The sequence below is a fragment of the Desarmillaria tabescens genome (assembly GCF_030435595.1).
Source record: "Desarmillaria tabescens strain CCBAS 213 chromosome Unknown EV420scaffold_7, whole genome shotgun sequence".
Classification (NCBI taxonomy): Eukaryota; Fungi; Basidiomycota; class Agaricomycetes; order Agaricales; family Physalacriaceae; genus Desarmillaria; species Desarmillaria tabescens.
This window is the reverse complement of record NW_026848306.1, coordinates 278,938-298,939: the sequence shown is the minus strand read 5'-3', so window position 1 is coordinate 298,939 and position 20,002 is coordinate 278,938. Positions and strand designations below refer to the sequence as shown.

The following is a 20,002-nucleotide window of genomic DNA, read 5'->3' as shown; positions in this document are numbered from 1 at the left end:
TTCAACGATAACTCGCGCTGGTATTATTCCGTGTTGCTAATGGTAGAATTTCTAGGGAATATTTTCAAGGCTACCACGGCCTGAGCGAGATACAGAAGTCAAAGACCCGTGATACCTTGAAAAAAGACCTCGTAGGTCATGCTCCTCCGTTTTATCTGAGCGGGCCGGTGTCTCCTTGCAAGAAGAGTTAGTGACGTAGTAATAATGTTGAAGAGAGCGTTACATGTGCATATGCGAGAGCAAAGGGGGTGAGATATGTGAGAAAGTCCTCGGTGGCTGCATCCATGTCGATGATACACTTCCATTGACATTCAAAGCTCTGATTTATTGCTGTTCGTTGATGACGCCCCAGATAGATGCTTTGAACTAGTCATGGCATCTACCGTCAGCCTGTGGTGAAGCTGGCACGTAGAAAGCACACACCAATGTCAATACCAGTCCCATCTTCTTCTCCAGATCCCTCAAGCGCGCCAATAATTGTTCATCGGGCTCCTTCGACAACCCCTTAGCTTTGCTAGCCACCTAAAAGCGACCCTTCGTAAGCAGCAGTCTACACACCAATTTTGATACCCACCTGCTTGACGTTCGCAGCCAACTTGGCGTACTCCCAAAGGACATCTGCTTCAAGTGGGGTGAGGCTGGGATGGCCTGTGTATGGATTATTGAGAAAGATGGGTTCTGAAGCAGAAGATGGAGCAGGCGGCGGGGTAGAGCTCATGGTGATGGTGGTAAGAGCTAAGATGAATTCAAGCTAGGATCCAATTAGCGTCGACGCTGATCGTGGTCAAGACTTGAGAGGCCGACGAAGCCGAGCTGTTGATCATACCCACGCTCCGGGACGCCCTCCCGAGTACCAGTCTGTGTCCCAGAAATTGAATACTTTACCAGTTTATAATTTGAGGTTATCTTTCGGAGTCCAATATAGCTCACTCCCAATTTTTCAGTGTACGAAACCCATGGAATACATCAAGATCTACATTTATAGAATTAAATAGATGGACAGCAAAAAATCAGTTGTACGGCAGCACGCTATACCAGATACTTTTGTAGATGGGAAAAGGTATCCAAATTGCCCAAGATGGTGCCCATTCAAGACAACACTGTTCAAGGCCCTGAAGCTGGATACGGCGGAACGCAAAGTAACAAAGAAATCAAGCGCTAGGTGCACCGTGCCGCAGGTAGACGGCTACAGTACAAAGAATTAGATCAAGCTTGTATCGAGACAGGCAACATACCTGATACCATAGCGTGATCTCGCTCGTAAGGTTCCAGGGGAACCTGCTCTAGAGGTTTGAAATGTTCTTTTTGCAGCTTTGCAACTTCTGATGCAAAGACAGCATCGGGGGCCGCCGTTGAATCGATACAGCTGGCCTTTATTGATATAACCACATGTCCGCCGACTTTGAGGAAATGCTCCGCATTCAAGATGACGATACGAGCCTGGTCAGGCTGCGCAACATCGGCGAAGATGACATCGACCTGTGATAGCAGCATCCGGTATTTTTGCGGCATACGGGCATCTTCAACGATAGCTGGGACAAAAAAGTATGAACATATAAGCGAGCAAAAACTGTGAGCTGCCTTACGGATAACATTTGTTCGCTTCTTGGCCATACCGATGAGGTCACGGCCGGATCGTAATGAGAATTCGACCGCATATACAACGCCTTCCTGCAAGTTCAAACCACATTAAAAAAACGTCAGAGAAAAGAGCTGAAAAAAGAGCGTACCGGTCCAACGATATCAGCAACATGGCTCACACTCGTTCCGCTGGCAGCACCGAGGTATAACACCTTTTTTCCGGGAGCAATGAAAATATCATCCAGACCACCCAACACTCCAGCAGCCAATTTACTCCGGAAAGGATTCCACACCCTGTACTCGACCTTGGTACCGTCGACACCACCTTCAATAGATATCCGTTTCTCTCCGTATACAGATTCACCTGGAACGAGGTTTTTCGTGACGAGGAGGTGCTCTTTGCCTTTGGCGATGAAGACGCCAGGATGTCTGTGAGGCTCGAGGACAGTGTTGGAACCTCCTTTGGCACCGCCTCGTCCTCCGCCACGACCTCCACCCCTACCTCGTGGAGCACCTCTGCCTCTGCCTCCACCACGGTCACCGCCTCTTCCTCCTCCTCGTCCGCCTCGACTCTGAACACCACCTCCACGGACGCCACCACCACCTGAGAAAAGACGCATATAAGCATGTATTCATTGGGAAATGGGATTTGACTCACCTCTTCCTCCACGGCTTCCACCACGACCACCTCCACGATCACCTCCCCGTCCTCTTCCTCCAAATCCGCCTCGTCCTCCAGGTGCACCTAAAAGAGGCATAAAAGGGTCAGAATATCAAAGACACCACATGAAAATCTTTCACCAACCAAAAGCCATGATATACGCGCTTGCCTGGTGTAGAATTTGCCCGCTCGCGGGTGTCGTTAATGGGAAGAGCTCGTTGAGATTTTTTTCGAGAGCTCTTTCCGTATTCGGCGTCACGGGTCACACAGTGTCACGGCTACGGTCCGTGTTCTCCGGTCCGATCAAGACCGTGGATTTCTTTTTGCAGTCAACATGCATGCACCGTGTCCTGGACTTTACTTGCACGAGTAGCCCATACTATACGCATTCTCATCGCTACCTTGGTGCAAGCCTTCAAGTTACCTCAAGGTCATACAGCATTCATTCCGTATCATGACTCCATCATTCCGCGCAGAATTGAAAAGCTCGATTGACTAGACTTCTAGAAATGCAAGGCTTGCACGTTTCGGTTTCGGGTTCCATGTTTACCGTCGACGGTCTTCGACCACTTGAGTCGAAGGACCCCAGATCCTCGTCAATCTATTGGTTATCCCCTTTACCTGACCGGTGGTCCCTTTGGAGAGGTATATATTTGTCCTTTGGCTATCCGCGTGCTCTTCTTTTATCATAGACGTATAGAAAATGTATTCCTTCAAATGGCCTAGAATCGCGCAGTACTCTACGTACCGGTTACCAGTCGCAGTGTCACCAGCCGTTCCCCTCGTCTTGATAATTGAGACCATGCCACTTCATATCGCGTCGCGCTCTTGGCGCGTGTTATATCCTACTCCGATCACCGAATCAGGTTCCATCATATATTGAAGTCACTGTCTTTCAGGTGTCTGTTCTACCTGTTTTCTCATTTACCTTTCTTACGGCTCCACAAGTCTCCCAAGGACAGAAAGTACCCTCTTTACAAACGTACCCTCATTCCCTCGCGACCTAACTTCGAGTCACAGAATTCCTGACGCACCGGAAGCGGTTAACTCCTTATTCTCCGTCGGATGTTGATCCTCCCAAGAATGTATTATTGGAACGGTAGTACAACCTCGAAAAGCTTATCCAACTCAGTTTACGGCATCCTATGGATAATGGATATGTGCGTTCTGAGGCGGATACGACATCGTCTTCGAAGACAGACACATCCGGAGACTCTCTTTCGGCGGATGTTACCCACACGGGTCATTTGTCTTGCTAGTTATGGGAATGGCATTTTTATTATCTGATTCGCGGGTGTCCAAAAGAACAAGGTTAGCCTTACATTGCTCTGATCCTATGGATCACACGCGATATATTTTTTAGTTCTTCCGGCTGTAGCAAGATCCATGAATCTCTGAAACGGCGTCATGATTTCGAGAGTGTATAAAAGACGAGAACAACCTTGGCTCCTCGTGCACCTACTCTCCCACCTCTCCTCATGTCTACCGCCGAGTGTTCATTCATGTCTGAGAAAAAGGTCTTTGACCCATTATACAGCGACCGAACGGATATCTCTTCTATCGGACACGACGTCAAAGTCGTCCATTCCCTGACTATCCGGGACGCGGACGACAAGGAACGTGGCCCCGAGACCCTCGAGGTCAGAGTACCCATAACAACCGCGATGGGCGGCTCTGATTTTCCCGACGGTGGTCTTAAAGCGTGGCTGGTCGTATTTGGTGTGAGTACCTACATTCGCGGCAAACCAAACCAGCGTGTTAAGCAGTTCTTCTTCCAGGGCATGTGTTGCACATTCACAACGTAAGTCTTCTAGGTTTCCCGCAATACACCCTTCCGCTGACTCTACCGCACCCGGGTGTCCCTAGGTTTGGCTATGTGAACGCCTGGGGCGTGAGTTTCCATCTCGGTAGCAATGGCAGTCATCGACTCTCCACTTACGGTCCACAGGTTTTTCAAGAATACTATCAGGAAACTCTTCTAAAAGACTCTTCTCCTTCGAGCATGTAAGAAGGTTCTCCTTCGCTTGCTCGGTTCACTGATCTCCAGTTGTTCCAGCGCGTGGATCGGCTCTATACAGGTACGTATGATAACGACCCCCACATCTACTAGTGTTCATTTGGCCGTGTAGTACTGCCTCGTGTTCCTTCCAGGAATCTTCGTTGGCCGCCTTTTCGACTTGGGCTACTTCCACACGATCCTTCTTTCTTGCAGCGCCTTACTTATCCTCGCCACCTTTCTGACCGCCCAATGTACTGCGTACTGGCAATTTCTTCTCTGTCAGGGGTTCGTAGTCGGGGTACGTATCTTCTATCTAATTCATCCCGTTGTTAATTGTCCTTTTAAGCTCGCAAGTGGCGGCATATTCGGGCCCACGATGGCCGTCATCGCCCATTGGTTCAAAAAGAAACGGGGCATGGCCTTGGGGCTCGTAGCCATTGGTTCATCAATAGGTGGCACCGTCATCCCGATCATGGCTAGAAACCTGATTCCTCGTATTGGGTATGTGTTTACTCCTTGGATATCCTCACTAAGGGACTTACGTGTACCGGTATTCTGAAAGATTCTCGTGGACGATGCGGGTCATCGGTTTTGTTCTTCTGACTACCCTCTGTTTAGCAAATGCCGTATGTGACCATTCCGGAGTTGTGTGGCGCCTTTTCTCACCTCAAGCAGACTTTGAAGCGGCGTTTACCACCAACCAATGTCGTTGGGGGTCTCTTCAACTTCCGCTCTTTTAGATCCGCTACCTTCTCCTGCTATTGTGTCTCCTCTTTTTTCGTCTTTCTCGGAATCTACACAAGTCAGTGTTGGCTTATCTTTACCCAAGGGCTTCTTTGAAACTCACGTATTCCAATGGCAGTGTTAACGTACATCGATGTCAGTGCAGTTTCGCTAGGCATCTCGACTGACATCTCTTTCTATCTGGTCGCCATCGTGAATTGTTCCAGCGGTGTTGGGAGATACATCGCGGGAGGTCTTTCTGACCGTTATGGTGCATTCTTTCACGTCAACTCGTAAATCTATCCACTTAACTGTGTCTTAGGCCCGCTTAATATCATGATTCCTCTGACCTCGTTTGCGGCCATATTCACATATTCCTGGCCCTTTGCCCCAAATCAAGCATCTCTGATTTGCGTTGCTATTCTATATGGGTATGCTTCAGCGAGGCGTCGCCGATACATTTATTAACTATCACTTAGACTTTCGTCCGGCGCTTATATGTCTTTACTGCCTAGTCCCTTGATGGCGATGGGTGACCCGAGCGATGTCGGCCGTCGACTCGGCATATGTATGAGCATCCTTTCCATTGGGGCACTAATTGGTCCTCCGATATCTGGAGATATCAATTCCGCCACAAGGGGATTCCAGGCCGTCGGTTTCTTCGCAGGTAGGTCTAATCTGACTGCCTGAAAACATGTTTGACATGTCTCAACAGGCAGTACGATACTGCTGGGTGTTATTCTGATGACCGCCACACGGCATCTCCTTCTTGGGAAATCTTTGGGAAAGATATAGAGAATAAGCAACGCTTTCATTTTATACCGTTTAAATTATTATATTTGGTTTCTTAGATATCTGCCATAGCGTCGGGGACTCACAACAATCAGCTTCAATCATACCTACTTATTAACTTGAACATCATTCTGATTCTACAGATTCACTGGCCATTAAGTCACGCATTCTCTTCGATTGGTATCCATCTGCGTCGACAGTGTCATGCACAATAGCTTCTGTATTAGCGACGTCCTTGACTACGAGTCAAGTATAGACACGATCAGACACGATCAACCTAGATAGAGCAGCAGCAGGGCGAGTTTCGTAGTGCGTACCCCATATGTAGTCCTGTATGGATACATTTAGACGCGTTGGACCCTGCAATACCGTATACAACAGCTTGACCTGTGTCTTTACACCTCGAAGTCCTAAAGAAGCGCACGGAATACTTAGAAAATTGACGCCGAAACGTATAAGATCGTGATAAAGACGAAAGTTACCAACGAAAGCCCTGATCCTTCACATCGCAGACTTGCTATCTAACTTCCAGCCAACAGCAATCGAGCCAAAGTTAGTACCTGTTCAGCCATCGGTAAATTAGATACGGGCATGCGGGCATGTCAAACTGAATGCCATCGTTTCTGAAGACGCGGTTCGCGATGATCAACTTGAGATAGTGTGCGTTCCGTGTATGATACAGTGATATAGCTATGTACATGTCAGTATAGTATGGAATCCCCCCGAGTCTTGGAGGATAAAACTTCACGGCAGTTACTACTATCGGTCATGGCCACCCACCCAATCTTCATCAGGAGGATTTCTAGTCACCTCAACTACTCCCTTCCTATCCATCATAGCACCTTCATCACTCGCTTCTACGCCCGCTTTCTTCAGATCATCTACCAACACCTGGCTCAACCCCAGCACATCATGCGGAATCCATATCCATGGCTGCTCCACGTACGTCGAAGGATGATCGAACGCATGTTCGTCCTGGTCAGCTTCGTCATCGCTTTCTTCATCACAAAGACCGTCTTCGGCAGGCTCCGGAGGCTCTAATATAGGACGACTGCTGTCGATGGATTTCGTTCGAGCCGACCGTTCGGAACTACCCGCCTTCTCACTGTTATTGGATTGCTGAGATGAAGTTGACGTCCTGGATACATCAGAGCCCTGCCGAATCAGCTCAGGGGTAGCGTTTGGATACCGAGGGTCAACACCGCTGGCCTCGGCAATGTCATCTCCTTCGTGAGATTGGAAGTCTTCTTTGTCTTCATTCAGCGCGCTTCCTTTCCATTCCTTTGAGCTCTTTGGTTTCGTCTCGTCCTCGAAGGTAACCTTAGATTTCAAGTTGTCAAACTTGTCATCTAGCGTCTTGGGAAGCCGCTTTATCCGTTTCCTGATCTTTTTCATATCTAGGCGTTGATAAGTTGATGACAACACCAGGCCAGAGAGAAAAAGGGCTCACGCTGTCGGCTGAACAGATCCAGCTCTATATCCACAGGAGACATACCAACCTTCTCTTGTCGTCTTTGCTCATACCGCTTGGCCATTTTCTTAGTAGCCAAAGACATGGGAAGATACGTGGTAATAGCTGCGCGGAGTTAGAATGCTGTATGATTTTCAAAAACTTGCTGAACGTACGATCAAAGCTGTGATGTATGTATATCTGAACACAAGCGGTAATCGCCACGAGGATAATCATGAAAGCGCCCTCAATGATAGAAGACGTTCTGGTAATCGAGACCTTCAAGAAGAATAGGCACGCTAGACAGATTTGTTGGATATATAAACCGACAACTAAAGTTGAACTCATTTAGCACAAGCATTGCGTTCACGTAGAAGACTGCTCACAAAGATTTGATACTGCCATAGGGAAATACAGACCGCCCGTTTCGGATTGATCGGGCTGATCAAAAACCTGGGTACAAACTGAAGGAACATCAATAGCTGCAATACATCCTAGTCAATGGAGTTTACTTACGGAACTTGAATGCAAGATAGAACATGACATAGCCTATATAATTTCTCAGTCATATAGAAACGTTGAGCGAGGTCTTGGACGAACTGAGCAATGCCATCACATTAATAAGTGGGTTCAAGACGCTATAAGCGAACGCAATCGTTGCTAGTAGAGAGAGTCTTGGGAGGATGATACCAAAATCAGCCTACGTCAACTATTAGTCTGTGGGTTACGCATGCATATGAGAGAGCGCCAACCGAGGGCATCATATAGGTAACCTGAAGAACAAACGAGAGTTAACATTACGAAGATAAAGTGGCAGGACGTTAACGCACTGAAAAAGCCTGTCTTGGTGTGCGCCCCAAAAACCACTTCCTGATGTAGTGAAGGACAAGTGGCATCAGTTGTGCCAAGGCGCCTCCTGCACCAGCAAACCCTTGTGTCACTGAACATCACACAGCCTCTCAGCCACCACAAAGAAGCATAAGAACATAGAGAAACGAACACATGTAAGTTAAGAAGAATATAGAGGCGCCAGGAAGTTGTTGAGCTAGCTTCTGGACTGTTTGTGTAGGTTGCTCGATGATCTGCGATCATAAATCAGTCCAGACACGTATGACGAACGACAAGTCATGACTCACATCTTGTATAGCTGCAGAGCCAATACAGTGTAAGAATTGAAGGCACAGTTGACTGGGATGACGAACCTCTTGTGATTCCAGAACTCAGAGTAACGATGAGGAAGCCATGGCTAGGAGAAGAAACACTATGAGCACTGTAATCAACGGTGCACGCGCTTGCTTACATCAAGAGGAATAAAAAGAATCGGCGATAAACGCTGACAGATATTAACGAATACCGAGGTATACATTCATACCAAGCGAGAGCTGAATAGCAGACGTTAACGATATGAAGCCAAAAAGCTTAACGACGCACCGCGTAGAATGAAAGGAAGTAATGCAAAGAGCCCAGCTAAGAGAGCCGGAGGAAGAACACCTTGTATGAGAGCGGGCACAGGATCCGGCGCTATAGCGGTATATCAGATAGGTTCTAATCATCAGTTCTGTGAGAAACTCGTACACGTGCACACCCATTTTAGCCAGCTGGACATAGCATACGCTTCAATAGAAAGTTGACAAGCTTGCTGAGGACACTTACTGCACTTTGATGCAAAGATCATCCACGTTACTCAACGTCCCGATGAACGTTACTGGGAACGCCCACCCGATGATGAGTCCAATGGTAGCAAGCCAAGAGGTGAGATACCGGCCGCGCATTTCAAGGGCGCCATCATCAAGATTCCGCCACACGACATCCTTGGGATGAGCTTCCATCCATTTGTCGATCATGGTGAGAGGCTGTGGTTCCCATGAGAAATAATGTATCTAAGAACAAACAGCCAACTTGCCTCATGGTAGCTGACGCACTGGGCAAGCACATGGGCCCCAATCTGCAAGTTGCACCGCACAAATGCGCTTCCAAGAAATTTTCCTTCACCTCTTTCTCGTTCTTCTTCGATAGCAGAGTTTAGCCGCGAGATCTCGTCCTACAATTCACATCAGAACTTCAGGGGTAAACATACACCAGTTAGGACGAACTTTACACCACTTCACGGTATCAACTTTGTGACCAAAAATCCCCAGGAAACCAATTCTATGGGTCGGCCGTTTCTTAGCAGGAACGAGTTCGTCTAATAGCTCTTGAGAAGCCGGGGATAGGACCAGCTCCGGTTCCTCTTTACTCTCCTCGTCTTTCGGTTTCCTTTTCAGAGCCTTCTTATGCGCAGCTTGCTTGGCACGCCACGCTTTCGTTGCTTGTTTGAGTACATCAGCTTCGGCGGACTCAAGCTTCCCACAGAGCTCTTGACGTTCCTCGAAGAGCTCGTTCAAAACTTTCTTGTCGCGATAGAACCATACTCTATCCACTCCACCGGGGATAAAACTTGCAAATTCACGCATGTCATGCTCGTTTGCCAATTCGATCGGGACGGAAGTAATGAGGACTGTACGCGCTTGTGCAAGGCGAGAATGTGACTTGCTGATAAGAAATTGGTGTCGCATATGCACAAAGTGGAGCATCTCGCGTCGGATGAGGTAAAAGACAAAGACTAGAGAAGGTCTCCGTCAATCGGGCATGTGGCAAGCAAATTGCCGAAATTCTTACAAGTCAGAAGGTAGACGACGACTATATGCGCGGCAAAGCGCTTTTGGTCCCCCTTATTGACGATGCTAAGAAGCAGAATCAGTATATATCATGATCACAAACAGAGCCAGCGCACTTTGACCAACTAATGCGATCCAAACCCGTAATGGACGACTGCACGCCAACGACATTGACCGGAACAATGGTGACCATAGTGAAAAATGTGAAAACGGCGAATATCCATATTAGCATCTTGATGAATCGAAGAAACATGTATCTGCAGGGACATGAGGAACGCCCATGGTCACGTTCAACGGTATACGCACGAGTCCAATCCATTCTTGTGTATCTGGGAAGTAGATGAGCTTCAAACGCACTGTAAAGCGACGCCACGACTTACGATATCCTCGGGTGGCGACATTAATATGGCAGGGATCCATCGCCAAAAGCCTTTCGGTAATTCTTCTGCTCGTTTACTGGATTCACAACGTCAGTAAAACGGAAAGAAGCAAATAATGGCATCACGCACTCTGGAGGTGGTAGAAACGTCCGCGGACTATAAATCCTCCCCAGTTTCTGCTTCAAGATAAGAAAAGCCCCGACTTCAGCAGCGAGAAGGGCGCCATTGACGACCAGCGCCGTGACGAACGTTTTAGTAGTGCTGTTGTTGCTGGCCTGCTCTGCAGTCACAGACATAGTGTGGACCAAGGAGAAAACAAAAAGAAGAGAAGCGAAATAGCATCACTTGTTTTCTGGACTGCCATGCCGCATTGACCCACACCTGTCATGTGCTTTATGGTGATTGTTGCTGGCTCCGAATACGTCATTTTCCGAAAATCACCCTTTCGGCAAGTCATAGGTGGGCGCCATAGCATTAGTACATATAGCCATTAGTCGGAGTGGTGCAGTGGCAGTGGGGGTTGGTAGTGCACAGTGGAGAGCAGGCGGAGAGCAATAGTGAACCTGTGACCACTGTACAAAATTCAGCAAATTCAAGCACTGCCACTGCAATTGGACCTATAATGGTACATAGCGACACCAATTTTATCTACGGTGATATATTTACCAGTCATCACTGAAGATGATGTCTACAATTCTATCTGCCTTCTCCTCGGCGGTCAAAGGAGCGAAAGAAGAATCCGACAACTCGGAGAGATGAGCATCCCCATACCTCGCAGCAGCCCAAATTGCCAATACCTCGTCGTTGCTGTTTGCCATGGTAGTCAGGTAAGTGAGAAGGTGATATAAAAGAAGGTGACTTGCCCGGGCGCAGCGTCTATCTGTTTAGAAAGTCGTGTTAGCAACATTAGAAAGCGGGTACAGGAATATTACACACCTGTCTACCTCCATACCTCAAGGCGGCGTCATTCAACCAGGCAACAAAGAACCTGATTTTTTCTAGCAAACTAAATTCAGCACGGTGTATCAAGTCGAAATCCGATTGATACCTCTGTTCCTTTTCGCACCCAAGAATTGGAAATGTTTGCCATATCCTCCTTGTTCCTGAGTCCGTTCTTCGTGCAAACGCCACAACGTCGGGGTATCAGGAATCTTAGCTTTGTTTGACCACACCTTCGCTAGCGCTAAGGAGGTGAATTCCGCATACGAGAACGACTGCATGCCAACGTTCACTGAAGCAGCGTTGTTAGCAATGGTAAAAAGATGTTCTGATAACGGGGTTCCTACTATTTATAAATCCAATGGTGGGCTCTTCGATGTAGAACACGTCCAGGTGAAGAGAGCGGAGGTGAGTACCATCCGTCACAATAGGTTGAGGAGTACCAGGTTGTGCCCGGTCATTCGGACCCAGCGATGAATCGTGACACTGACGCAAGAAGGGGAAGGAATATTTGAACCCTGTCGAGAATACTATGTGATCTATGCCGGTGAGGACCTAGATAACCCAACAGTCAGCAACAACTAGATGTAATTGAAACCGGATATCTTACTGTCCCGTTAGTTAATTCCACCTTGCCGGTAGATATATCCGATGCCGGGTGGAAGCGCTTAATTTCCCCGATGAAAGTGGTGTTTTCGGGTACCCGACCAAGTTGGGCCTCTCGAGGGAAATGAGGTACAGTACCTTGCCGAACAGAGTTCAAGGTGAGATCAAAAAGGTATGGAATACAGCAAGCGCACTGTTATCGGGCTAAGCAGGAATAACTATGTAAATAGAAAAGCCATGTAGAAGATCATTTCAACGCACCCTAGTCGACAAGTAAACTTTCCGAGCATGGAAATTAAGGTCTCTAGCTATTTCTCCGCCACTCGTCTATCCAAGCATCAGTCAGTCGAATTGATGAGGTCACGAATCCTTACTCCAGCACCAACGACTAAAACCGTCTTGTTCAAGAACGGCTCCGGACGTCTATATTGACGCGAATGTTGGATGCTTCCAGGAAACTGTGCGGCCCAAGCTGCTAGCCCTTCGATGTTAGGGATGTTCGGAGCGTTGTATCTCCCAGTAGCTACGACAATGGCATCGAAATCCTGTAGAAATAAATGATCACTCGTGACGATATACGAAACAGAGATATACCTCCGTCCACCAAGTTGCCTTCGACGTCCGGTCACCAGTCTGAACGAACTGTTTTAAAGTGAGCGTCCAGCCGACGTGTCGGTTGTCTCGGAACCGTTTCTCGACCTGCTCGACTCTTGTTGAATACGACACATTAGGATTGTCATCGTTGGTATTAATTCCGTGCCATGATGCAAATGCCCGGAGGTATCTCTGTAACGTCAGGTGAGGCAAAGCTACGAAAATTAGCAGGTTAGCCTTTCAAACTTCATGTTTCACGATAAGAGGGAGACGAACACCAGGGAGTGCCTTCAGGCCAAGGCGTTTCCCTAATCTGTTGATGCACCTTGGGTCTCGTGAGTACAGAGTAGCCTTCCAGCAGATTAAGTTGAACTCACTGAGGGTGCATTCGACTTTAAGGATGCCCAAACAGGCTTGGGTTCCCTGTGGTTCCGCCATCTATCAAGAAGAACAGTAGCATCTTCATCGACGTATTCCTCTGTGTAGGGAAGATTTGCTCCCTTCGGCGGCAACGAGGGGACGAAGTCCCCCACAGAGGGGTCTGCATTAGGAACAGGGGCGTCAGGTGGGACTTCCTCGCTATAGTGCCAGTTCCCTCCGGGGAAATCGTCCCGCTCGAATAACCGAACCTCGAATCCCGCTTGGATGAACTCTCTATAACTTATGAGACCCCTATACAGAAGTGAATAGCCAATCAGGGAATAAGGAAAACAAAAGATACCCAGGTCCGGCACCGATGATCGCGACCTTGCGAATAGGCCATTTGAACTCGTAATAGTCATCTTGGAGAAGTTCGTGATGGGAGATGTCTGAAAAAAGCGGCGTTTGTGAGACGAATTTTGCGGTGGCCAAGCAAGCCGAGAGAATGGATACGAGAAAGCGCATCATTCGTGGGGGTTGGGGTGAAACCTCGAGTTGATATATATATCCCTGCACATGTTGCTGACTCGCGCGTTACCGACGAAAGATGGCGCGACCTTCTGTGACTTCTCCTCATATTCCCGCGATACGTACTAGATAAGCCATTGGTCATCCTTACAATGCCACGGGACTCAATCCAAGACATCCAGAGTGTAGCTTATCATAGATATATATGCCACATCGCGGATCCGGGAATGGCACTTTAGAAGCTTCGTTCTGGGTTCATTCCGGTTCAGGAAAGTAACCATTACGAACAGCATATAGATTGGGAATAGCTTATTTCCCTAGCTAGTAAAGGCTTAGCAGGCAAGGATGCTAACTTCGTAGGGCTTACTGGCATTTAAGACCTGGTAAGTGCTTGTTATCTGAGGTACACAGCTTGGATAGCTTGAAGGAGTAAAATAAGCACGTTGTGCGAGTAAAAGAGTCTTAGATTCAGTGATATTGGTGGTACTTACATCAATAGGCAGGTAGAAGACTGGAAGAGAATGAGATCGGCCCGAGGAATCCAGTCCTCCGTTGGCCCTCCTACCAATCGAACGATAATTTTTTCTGATTCTTCACCAGCTCCTATGTAACAGGATGTGGGATGTGTTATTAGTCGTAAAAAAGAGTTTTCAGCAATCGAACTACTAAAGGTCGGAATCAGTTCTGTAGTTCTGGTTTCGGATTTGGGCAATACTCACCTTCATCAACACAGTTGCTGGGAAAGAGACAGACGACTAGATGACTACCCCTAAATTAGACATAAATACTTAAAGATGTCAAGAGGCAAGCAGAACTTGCTTCTAGTACTCGGCAGTAGGAAATTTTGCACACGTCCGTTGCCGAGTATACTCCACACACCCTATACTACCGCACCAAAAAAACCGAATAGCAGGACTAGGTGCAAGAAGGAGAGTGCGACTTAGCACCAGTTCTACCACCGCGTGGCTAGCTACTGCCAGTACTGATGCTTGTGGGTACTTGTGGGTCGGTCTGAGAATAAATTGAAAATAAAAGTAAAAGTATAATAATAATAATAGAAATTTTTGGCGACGGCAGGACGGCCCGTGAAAGCCTTTGGACAATAACTATAAACTCGAGAAGTACGCGCGTCGTGCGCGTCAGTAATCTTTGTTAGTACACTCTTCAGACCCTTTTCCATCATGGTTGCCAGTACGACAGAGCAGGTACTTATCTCTTCAAGTAAAATCTAGGGCATACTGACAATCTTTTGCAGCTGTCCGCTCTAGCCAATACTACCGTCAGTACGTTGGATCGTGCCACGCTGTATTAGAAGAAACTGACGGACGCCTGGATTCGCAGTCATTCACCCTCTCGTTCTCCTCTCCGTAGCTGACCACCATGCTCGGGCTGTCTCCCGGAACTCTCACAAGCGCGTCGTCGGTGTCCTACTAGGACAGGACAACGGCAAGACCATTAACGTTGCCAACTCATTCGGTATACCATTCGAAGAGGACGAGAAGGACAGCAAGACATGGTTTTTGGACCACAACTATATACAGGGGATGTATGAGATGTTCAAGAAAGTTAACGGTACGCATTGTCTAGGCATTTAGGATTCACATTAATGAAATCGGTCTTCGTAGCGAAGGAGAGGTTGATTGGATGGTATCACTCGGGTCCCAAGCTAAGGGCATCAGACCAGGAGATCAATGACTTGTTCAAGAAATTCATTGCTCGTCCTGTCATGGTTATTGTAGATGTGCGGCCGACAACCGTGGGGATACCTACGGACGCTTACTTTGCAGTTGAGGAGATTAAAGACGTGCGTCGTCTCCCATTTATTTCTTAATGAATTAGCGTTGATCCTTTGACAGGATGGTACAGAGACACGGAAAACGTTTCAGCATGTTCCATCGGCAATCGAGGCTGAAGAGGCAGAGGAGATCGGTGTCGAGCATCTACTGCGAGACATCAAGGATTCGACAACGACGACACTGGCGACGCGGGTGACAGAGCAGTTGGCGTCCTTACGAGGTCTTCAATCGCGATTGAGTGACGTTCAAAAATATCTCGTGGAGGTTGCTGCCGGGAAGATGCCCGTGAACCATCAGATAATATATCACCTCCAAGACGCTCTGAATCTTCTACCCAATCTCTCAGATCCAATAACGACACAAAGCTTTGCTTCGAGTACGAATGATGAGCTGCTCGTGGTATACATGAGCAGTCTGCTTCGGGCCGTGATTGCGCTGCACGCATTGGTGGATAACAAGTCGACTATTGGCCGGGCAGAGTTCGAAGAGGGCACTCCTGATGAGAAGAAACCGACAAAAGGAGATGGCAAGAAGGGTGAGAAGGGCGAGAAGGAGGACGTAAAGACCAAGGAGACGAGCAAAACTGACGGGGATCAGAAGGGGCTGTAAATGTATTCATTTTATGTTCAATTTCGTCGCTTGAGTTGACCTTTTTGGACGAACGTGAGAGAATAAATGCCTCGTGGTGGACCGCGAGTCCGAGGGCTTCAAATCCTTGGTATGTTTGCTCAAAAGCTTGCTATTTTTCTGTCATCTGTATCGTTCTTGGACACGCAGAGAGATATCTAAAGGATATCCTTACTTCTTTAGGCCTAGTTCTAGCTCAAATTAATATTCATCGATCTCATATTTACCCTTAAGTCCGTGGCGCAAACGAAGAATGTTTATATCCAAAAAGGGAGTCACCATCTGACTCATCACAGCTTTTTCTTGGGAGCGTCCGAAAAAGCGATCTGCCTCATTTCTCTTTTAAACCACCATCTAACTTTGGTACGTTGCCTTCGCTCCACCTGTCGCAGAGTCTCTCTAGTCTTTCTGTCGCTGCTCTAACAGCATCTATTCGGAACAGCTCAAAAAATTTCAATCAAACAGTCTCAAATATGTCTGGTGCTCGAGGTTGCTTCAATTGTGGCGGATGTGCGTGGTGTCGTTTGGTTCCTTTCTCTATTTTGCGCTCGTTTTACTTGGGGAGGTTCTCCATGTATGCAGCGATTAGCTACTTTTCCTTACCCCGAAACCGTTTTTCTTGTTCGTGTTGTACTGACTTCTGACTTGGCATATCTCTCAATACTTTGCAATATACTATCTCATTCATCAATGCACCCGTACGCAAATTTACAGTCGGACATCAAGCTGCGTCTTGCCCAAAGGCAGGCACCCCTACCTGGTAACACCATCCTTTTTGCCTCACGGGAGGCAGACGTTTACCCCCTCTTCCCCTTCTCGATCACGTCTAGCTACAACTGTAAGCTAATGTTCTTTCTTCCCTTATTCTCTGCTAACCGACGCTATCAACAGGCGGGTTGGAAGGTCACGTTTCAAGGGACTGCACAGGAGAGACCAAGGCGAAGAGTTGCTACAAATGCGGTTTAGAGGGCCATATTGTGCGTATCTCGCTGCTGTTGCGCGCGTCCATCTATTCATTCTTAACATAGTCTCGCGACTGCCCAACCAGCACCGGTGCCAATGCCAGCTCTGGTTCAGGCGCCACCGGAACTGAGTGCTATCGTTGCGGCAAGACTGGCCACATCGCTCGCGCCTGCCCTGACGCCGGAGGATCTTCGGGTTATGGAGGTGCCTTTGGTGGAAGCGCAAAGACTTGGTGCTTAAAACTGCATTCTCGGACTTCTTCGTTATCTCACAGTATTGATCCGTTATAGCTACACCTGTGGCGGCGTCGGCCACATGTCGCGGGACTGTGTTCAAGGCTCTAAGTGTTACAACTGCAGCGGCATAGTGCGTATCCATCTACCCCCAATTTGTCCTTGTTCTCATTGTCTTTTATCTCAGGGTCACATTAGCAGGGACTGTACCCAGCCCCAGAAGCGGGCTTGCTACTCGTGCGGATCCGAAGGGTAAGTTTCGCTACCCAATAATAAAATTACTGATGCCTAATACTTTTGCAGACATATCTCCAGAGATTGTCCTTCGAATGACACCTCCGCCTGATTGTCCTCGTTTGTAATTGTAGCTAGGTCCATAACTCCTTTCTGTAGCATCGTTTTTGAAGTATCCTGTCTGCTTTATCTCTCCCGACTGCGTCATTTCGTGTAATGAAATCGGCTTTTATAGTGATCCGCTTGCACCGCCTTACCTGATAGCTACCGGAATCTGGACTCGAGTCTAGAGCAGCCGGCTAAAATGGAGCACAATCCCAGAACATTGATAGACCTGTTTCCACATTCAGTTCAATCATTGCGTCCAGGGACCAATGTGCGGATTCGACATATAATTTTGTCTAGTCTATATCATCTCCTAGTTCTGCCAACATGCAGGTTCTGAGATTTGCTCCCCGCACTCTTTCGTCCCCTCCGATATTCAGCCGCTCGATGTGTAGCGACCACTGCTAACGCAGCTGACATTTCAGCCTCGAGCTCGTCGGCGCCTACTGCAATCCCCTTGGGACGGGTCGAAGCTCTCTGGGACACGATCTCCATCGAAGAGAAAGCTGCCCTCCGCTCACAGCTTGCAGAGATCCAGAAGAAGGACTGGAAGCAACTCTCTATCGAGGAGAAAAAGGCCGGTGAGTGTTGTTTCCGTCTCAACATGAGTGTACAGTTGTTCCCGGGTGTTCATGCACGCTGCAGCGTACTTCGTGTCCTTCGGTCCTCATGGACACCGTGCACCCGCTGGTAAACCCGGGGATAACCTGAAGATTGCTGCCTCCGTCGCGGGTCTTCTGGGGGTGTCGTATCTTCTGATGTTGGGCGTGAAGGCAATTGGTGAGTCACGTTTGCTTCGCGACGCTGGGTTGATATCTGAGGTTATTCGATTGTTAGCGCCTGCCCCTCCTAAGACTATCACCAAGGAGTGGCAAGAGGCCTCGAATGAACGTGCCATTGAGCAGAAGATGAATCCTCTCACAGGTGAGCGGTTGATTCTTGATTCCGTTGATCACTGGTTTGCTGATGCACATGTTCTATCTCAGGTATCTCGTCGAAGGGATACAAGGGTCCAGGATTCGTCCAGAATTAAACCTCTGTGTAGTAAAGACACAGTTATCTCCTACACCAATTTTATTAACGTTATATCCTGCAATTTAAAGCATGTTTTAACGATGGGTGAACATGGCAAGATGACTGACCTAGCCAAAAGGATCGCGCGTTTGTCCATGTTTCGAATTCAGCCGACCACCTGCCAACATCAGCATCCATCATCATCTGATGTTTTTTTATTTCACCGTCTCCGTATCTGTCCTAGGCGCTCGTCAAGTTCCAACATTCCGAATATATGAAGCCTAGATCGTTACCGATATCCGGCGACATACGATCGCACCATGGTTTTCATTAATCTTTCCATTCGCAAGTGAGTGCACTCATTCATGATTTGCAGCGGGTCTCTATTCCATCATTAAATTACGACAGAAGGAAGAGAAGAATAGTTTGATTGACTTTACCCGAGCCCGCACTGAATACTGGATGCTGTTAGATGCTGTCATTGCCGCCTTCCTTTTCCAGCCGGACAATCTCCGTCGCATATCACGTTCATCAAGGTCGTTTTCTAGTGAGTCTTTTCTGCCCAATCGATGTGCATGATTTCACGATCCTTGTGCAGCGCGAGCACTGGCTTGTGGTGACTAGTGACTGATGCAAATTGCACCTAGGGTCTACTTGGTGGCCCGAGTCGACAGAACTTTCTCCCGCTCACATGCGTCACCGTGATCTAGAGCCCGGGGCAGCCTTGATTAAATATCTCCTTCAGTTTGTATTGAAGGATCTTGACTATATTCACCGCAGCTAACCGATCATATAGACTCTACGCCCCACAGAGCCTAGGGATGGCGAAGAGTATTCGTCTTCTCATTCAGTCTGAAACTGATGTCATACCAGAAGCTCGGAAGTTTCGACAGACGAAGAGCAAACCATGATCTGTGCGGCTACATCAACGGTAGTCACCTTTGTAGCTCCATTGCTGAGATTCGGCACGCCTCTACCAGGAGTCGACCTCCGCGATGACCACCTTTGCACTTGCCGGCGATCTCCAGCTCGTTCCTATTGACATGACGTTTTATCTTGGATTGAACCCCGATTGTATCAGTGAATATTAACTGTCGCTGCAAGTGAGCTTATCTTTAATTCAATCCCCCTAGTTCGCGGGCTGAACCTGCCTGTTCTAGAACCGCAGGTTATTCAATTGATAATTAAAGCTTACCAACGAGAAAATCAGACATCGATGCCCCAAAAACGGGAGACGAATTTTGGTGGCGACGGTTTTCTCATGTATGTCTCCAGCTTTCAACATCTTACGACTATCATTTAACTCTGAGATTTAAACAGGTAGTCGAAGTAAGCCGAATGAGCCCTGTAGACGCCCAGAAAACGACCAGCGCACCCATTGTATACATTCAAGAACTTGTCGTAGAGGAGAGTTACCGTGCCAACTTATCAACACTTTTAGAGTCGGCCCAAGCCACTGGCCCGCCTTACCTATCCGCTTGGCTGACGGTTCTGAATCATCTGTAACAAAACCATCCTTTTGCAGACTCCAATGCAGAGCCGACAAGAGAGCAAGTGGATGGCACTGAAGGAAAGCGCAAACTAGTATAATCATTTTTTTTGTCTTGTCAGTAGGCCTTGATCTCTCTTTTTTTGTTAGCACGTATGCTCATGTCGATATACTTAGGTGTGATTTACCTCTCTTTCTAATGCTGATTTCTTCTGTCTTAAGAGGGATCATGTACATCGTTCTCGCCGAGTCACAGCTGACCAGCATGCGG

The 20,002-nt window shown here is 47.8% G+C and overlaps 7 protein-coding genes across 7 annotated transcripts; 3 read left to right on the top strand and 4 right to left on the bottom strand.

Moving 5' to 3' along the window:
- Positions 1 to 49: 49 nt before the first annotated feature.
- EV420DRAFT_1518728 (DASH complex subunit Dad3-domain-containing protein) lies at positions 50 to 877 on the bottom strand. Its single transcript, XM_060472079.1, has 4 exons — positions 575 to 877; positions 424 to 522; positions 224 to 366; positions 50 to 171 (listed from the first exon to the last, which is right to left on the bottom strand). The coding sequence occupies exons 1-3, from the start codon at positions 716 to 718 to the stop codon at positions 325 to 327; spliced, it is 285 nt and encodes a 94-aa protein (XP_060334843.1). The 5' UTR covers positions 719 to 877; the 3' UTR covers positions 50 to 171; positions 224 to 324.
- Positions 878 to 923: 46 nt separating this feature from the next.
- Positions 924 to 2,465, bottom strand: EV420DRAFT_1328913 (rRNA 2'-O-methyltransferase fibrillarin). The gene is made up of 6 exons (XM_060468786.1): positions 2,387 to 2,465; positions 2,240 to 2,326; positions 1,731 to 2,185; positions 1,587 to 1,671; positions 1,236 to 1,532; positions 924 to 1,186 (listed from the first exon to the last, which is right to left on the bottom strand). Exons 1-6 carry the CDS (start codon positions 2,394 to 2,396, stop codon positions 1,152 to 1,154), a joined length of 969 nt encoding a protein of 322 aa, XP_060334842.1. The 5' UTR covers positions 2,397 to 2,465; the 3' UTR covers positions 924 to 1,151.
- A 1,279-nt stretch (positions 2,466 to 3,744) lies between these two features.
- Positions 3,745 to 5,759, top strand: EV420DRAFT_1264110 (MFS general substrate transporter; the record flags this gene model as incomplete). The annotated part of the gene is made up of 13 exons (XM_060467210.1): positions 3,745 to 3,963; positions 4,021 to 4,043; positions 4,109 to 4,133; positions 4,191 to 4,246; positions 4,290 to 4,320; positions 4,372 to 4,539; positions 4,588 to 4,742; positions 4,804 to 4,867; positions 4,917 to 5,043; positions 5,104 to 5,235; positions 5,287 to 5,395; positions 5,444 to 5,635; positions 5,684 to 5,759. 13 exons carry the CDS (start codon positions 3,745 to 3,747, stop codon positions 5,757 to 5,759), a joined length of 1,377 nt encoding a protein of 458 aa, XP_060334841.1.
- Positions 5,760 to 6,515: 756 nt separating this feature from the next.
- EV420DRAFT_1638463 (DUF221 family protein) lies at positions 6,516 to 10,539 on the bottom strand (the record flags this gene model as incomplete). The annotated part of the gene is made up of 22 exons (XM_060476830.1): positions 6,516 to 7,153; positions 7,207 to 7,332; positions 7,383 to 7,538; positions 7,593 to 7,670; positions 7,723 to 7,755; positions 7,807 to 7,906; positions 7,959 to 7,979; positions 8,037 to 8,146; positions 8,207 to 8,288; positions 8,343 to 8,353; positions 8,409 to 8,452; positions 8,507 to 8,588; positions 8,638 to 8,727; positions 8,782 to 8,804; positions 8,860 to 9,059; positions 9,125 to 9,247; positions 9,300 to 9,808; positions 9,865 to 9,929; positions 9,980 to 10,120; positions 10,170 to 10,192; positions 10,244 to 10,319; positions 10,373 to 10,539. 22 exons carry the CDS (start codon positions 10,537 to 10,539, stop codon positions 6,516 to 6,518), a joined length of 2,898 nt encoding a protein of 965 aa, XP_060334840.1.
- A 108-nt stretch (positions 10,540 to 10,647) lies between these two features.
- EV420DRAFT_1093765 (uncharacterized protein) lies at positions 10,648 to 13,539 on the bottom strand. The gene is made up of 13 exons (XM_060465794.1): positions 13,104 to 13,539; positions 12,760 to 13,054; positions 12,659 to 12,707; positions 12,383 to 12,597; positions 12,163 to 12,333; positions 12,050 to 12,115; positions 11,983 to 11,992; positions 11,793 to 11,926; positions 11,530 to 11,737; positions 11,292 to 11,474; positions 11,180 to 11,241; positions 11,107 to 11,123; positions 10,648 to 11,050 (listed from the first exon to the last, which is right to left on the bottom strand). Exons 1-13 carry the CDS (start codon positions 13,268 to 13,270, stop codon positions 10,906 to 10,908), a joined length of 1,722 nt encoding a protein of 573 aa, XP_060334839.1. The 5' UTR covers positions 13,271 to 13,539; the 3' UTR covers positions 10,648 to 10,905.
- Positions 13,540 to 14,351: 812 nt separating this feature from the next.
- Positions 14,352 to 15,718, top strand: EV420DRAFT_1303297 (maintenance of mitochondrial structure and function-domain-containing protein). Its single transcript, XM_060468432.1, has 5 exons — positions 14,352 to 14,475; positions 14,526 to 14,553; positions 14,612 to 14,842; positions 14,896 to 15,074; positions 15,127 to 15,718. Exons 1-5 carry the CDS (start codon positions 14,452 to 14,454, stop codon positions 15,673 to 15,675), a joined length of 1,011 nt encoding a protein of 336 aa, XP_060334838.1. The 5' UTR covers positions 14,352 to 14,451; the 3' UTR covers positions 15,676 to 15,718.
- Positions 15,719 to 16,971: 1,253 nt separating this feature from the next.
- EV420DRAFT_1618558 (COX4, subunit IV of cytochrome c oxidase) lies at positions 16,972 to 18,261 on the top strand (the record flags this gene model as incomplete). The annotated part of the gene is made up of 6 exons (XM_060475356.1): positions 16,972 to 17,022; positions 17,258 to 17,261; positions 17,609 to 17,809; positions 17,874 to 18,008; positions 18,066 to 18,152; positions 18,215 to 18,261. 6 exons carry the CDS (start codon positions 16,972 to 16,974, stop codon positions 18,259 to 18,261), a joined length of 525 nt encoding a protein of 174 aa, XP_060334837.1.
- Between the last annotated feature and the right edge of the window lie 1,741 nt (positions 18,262 to 20,002).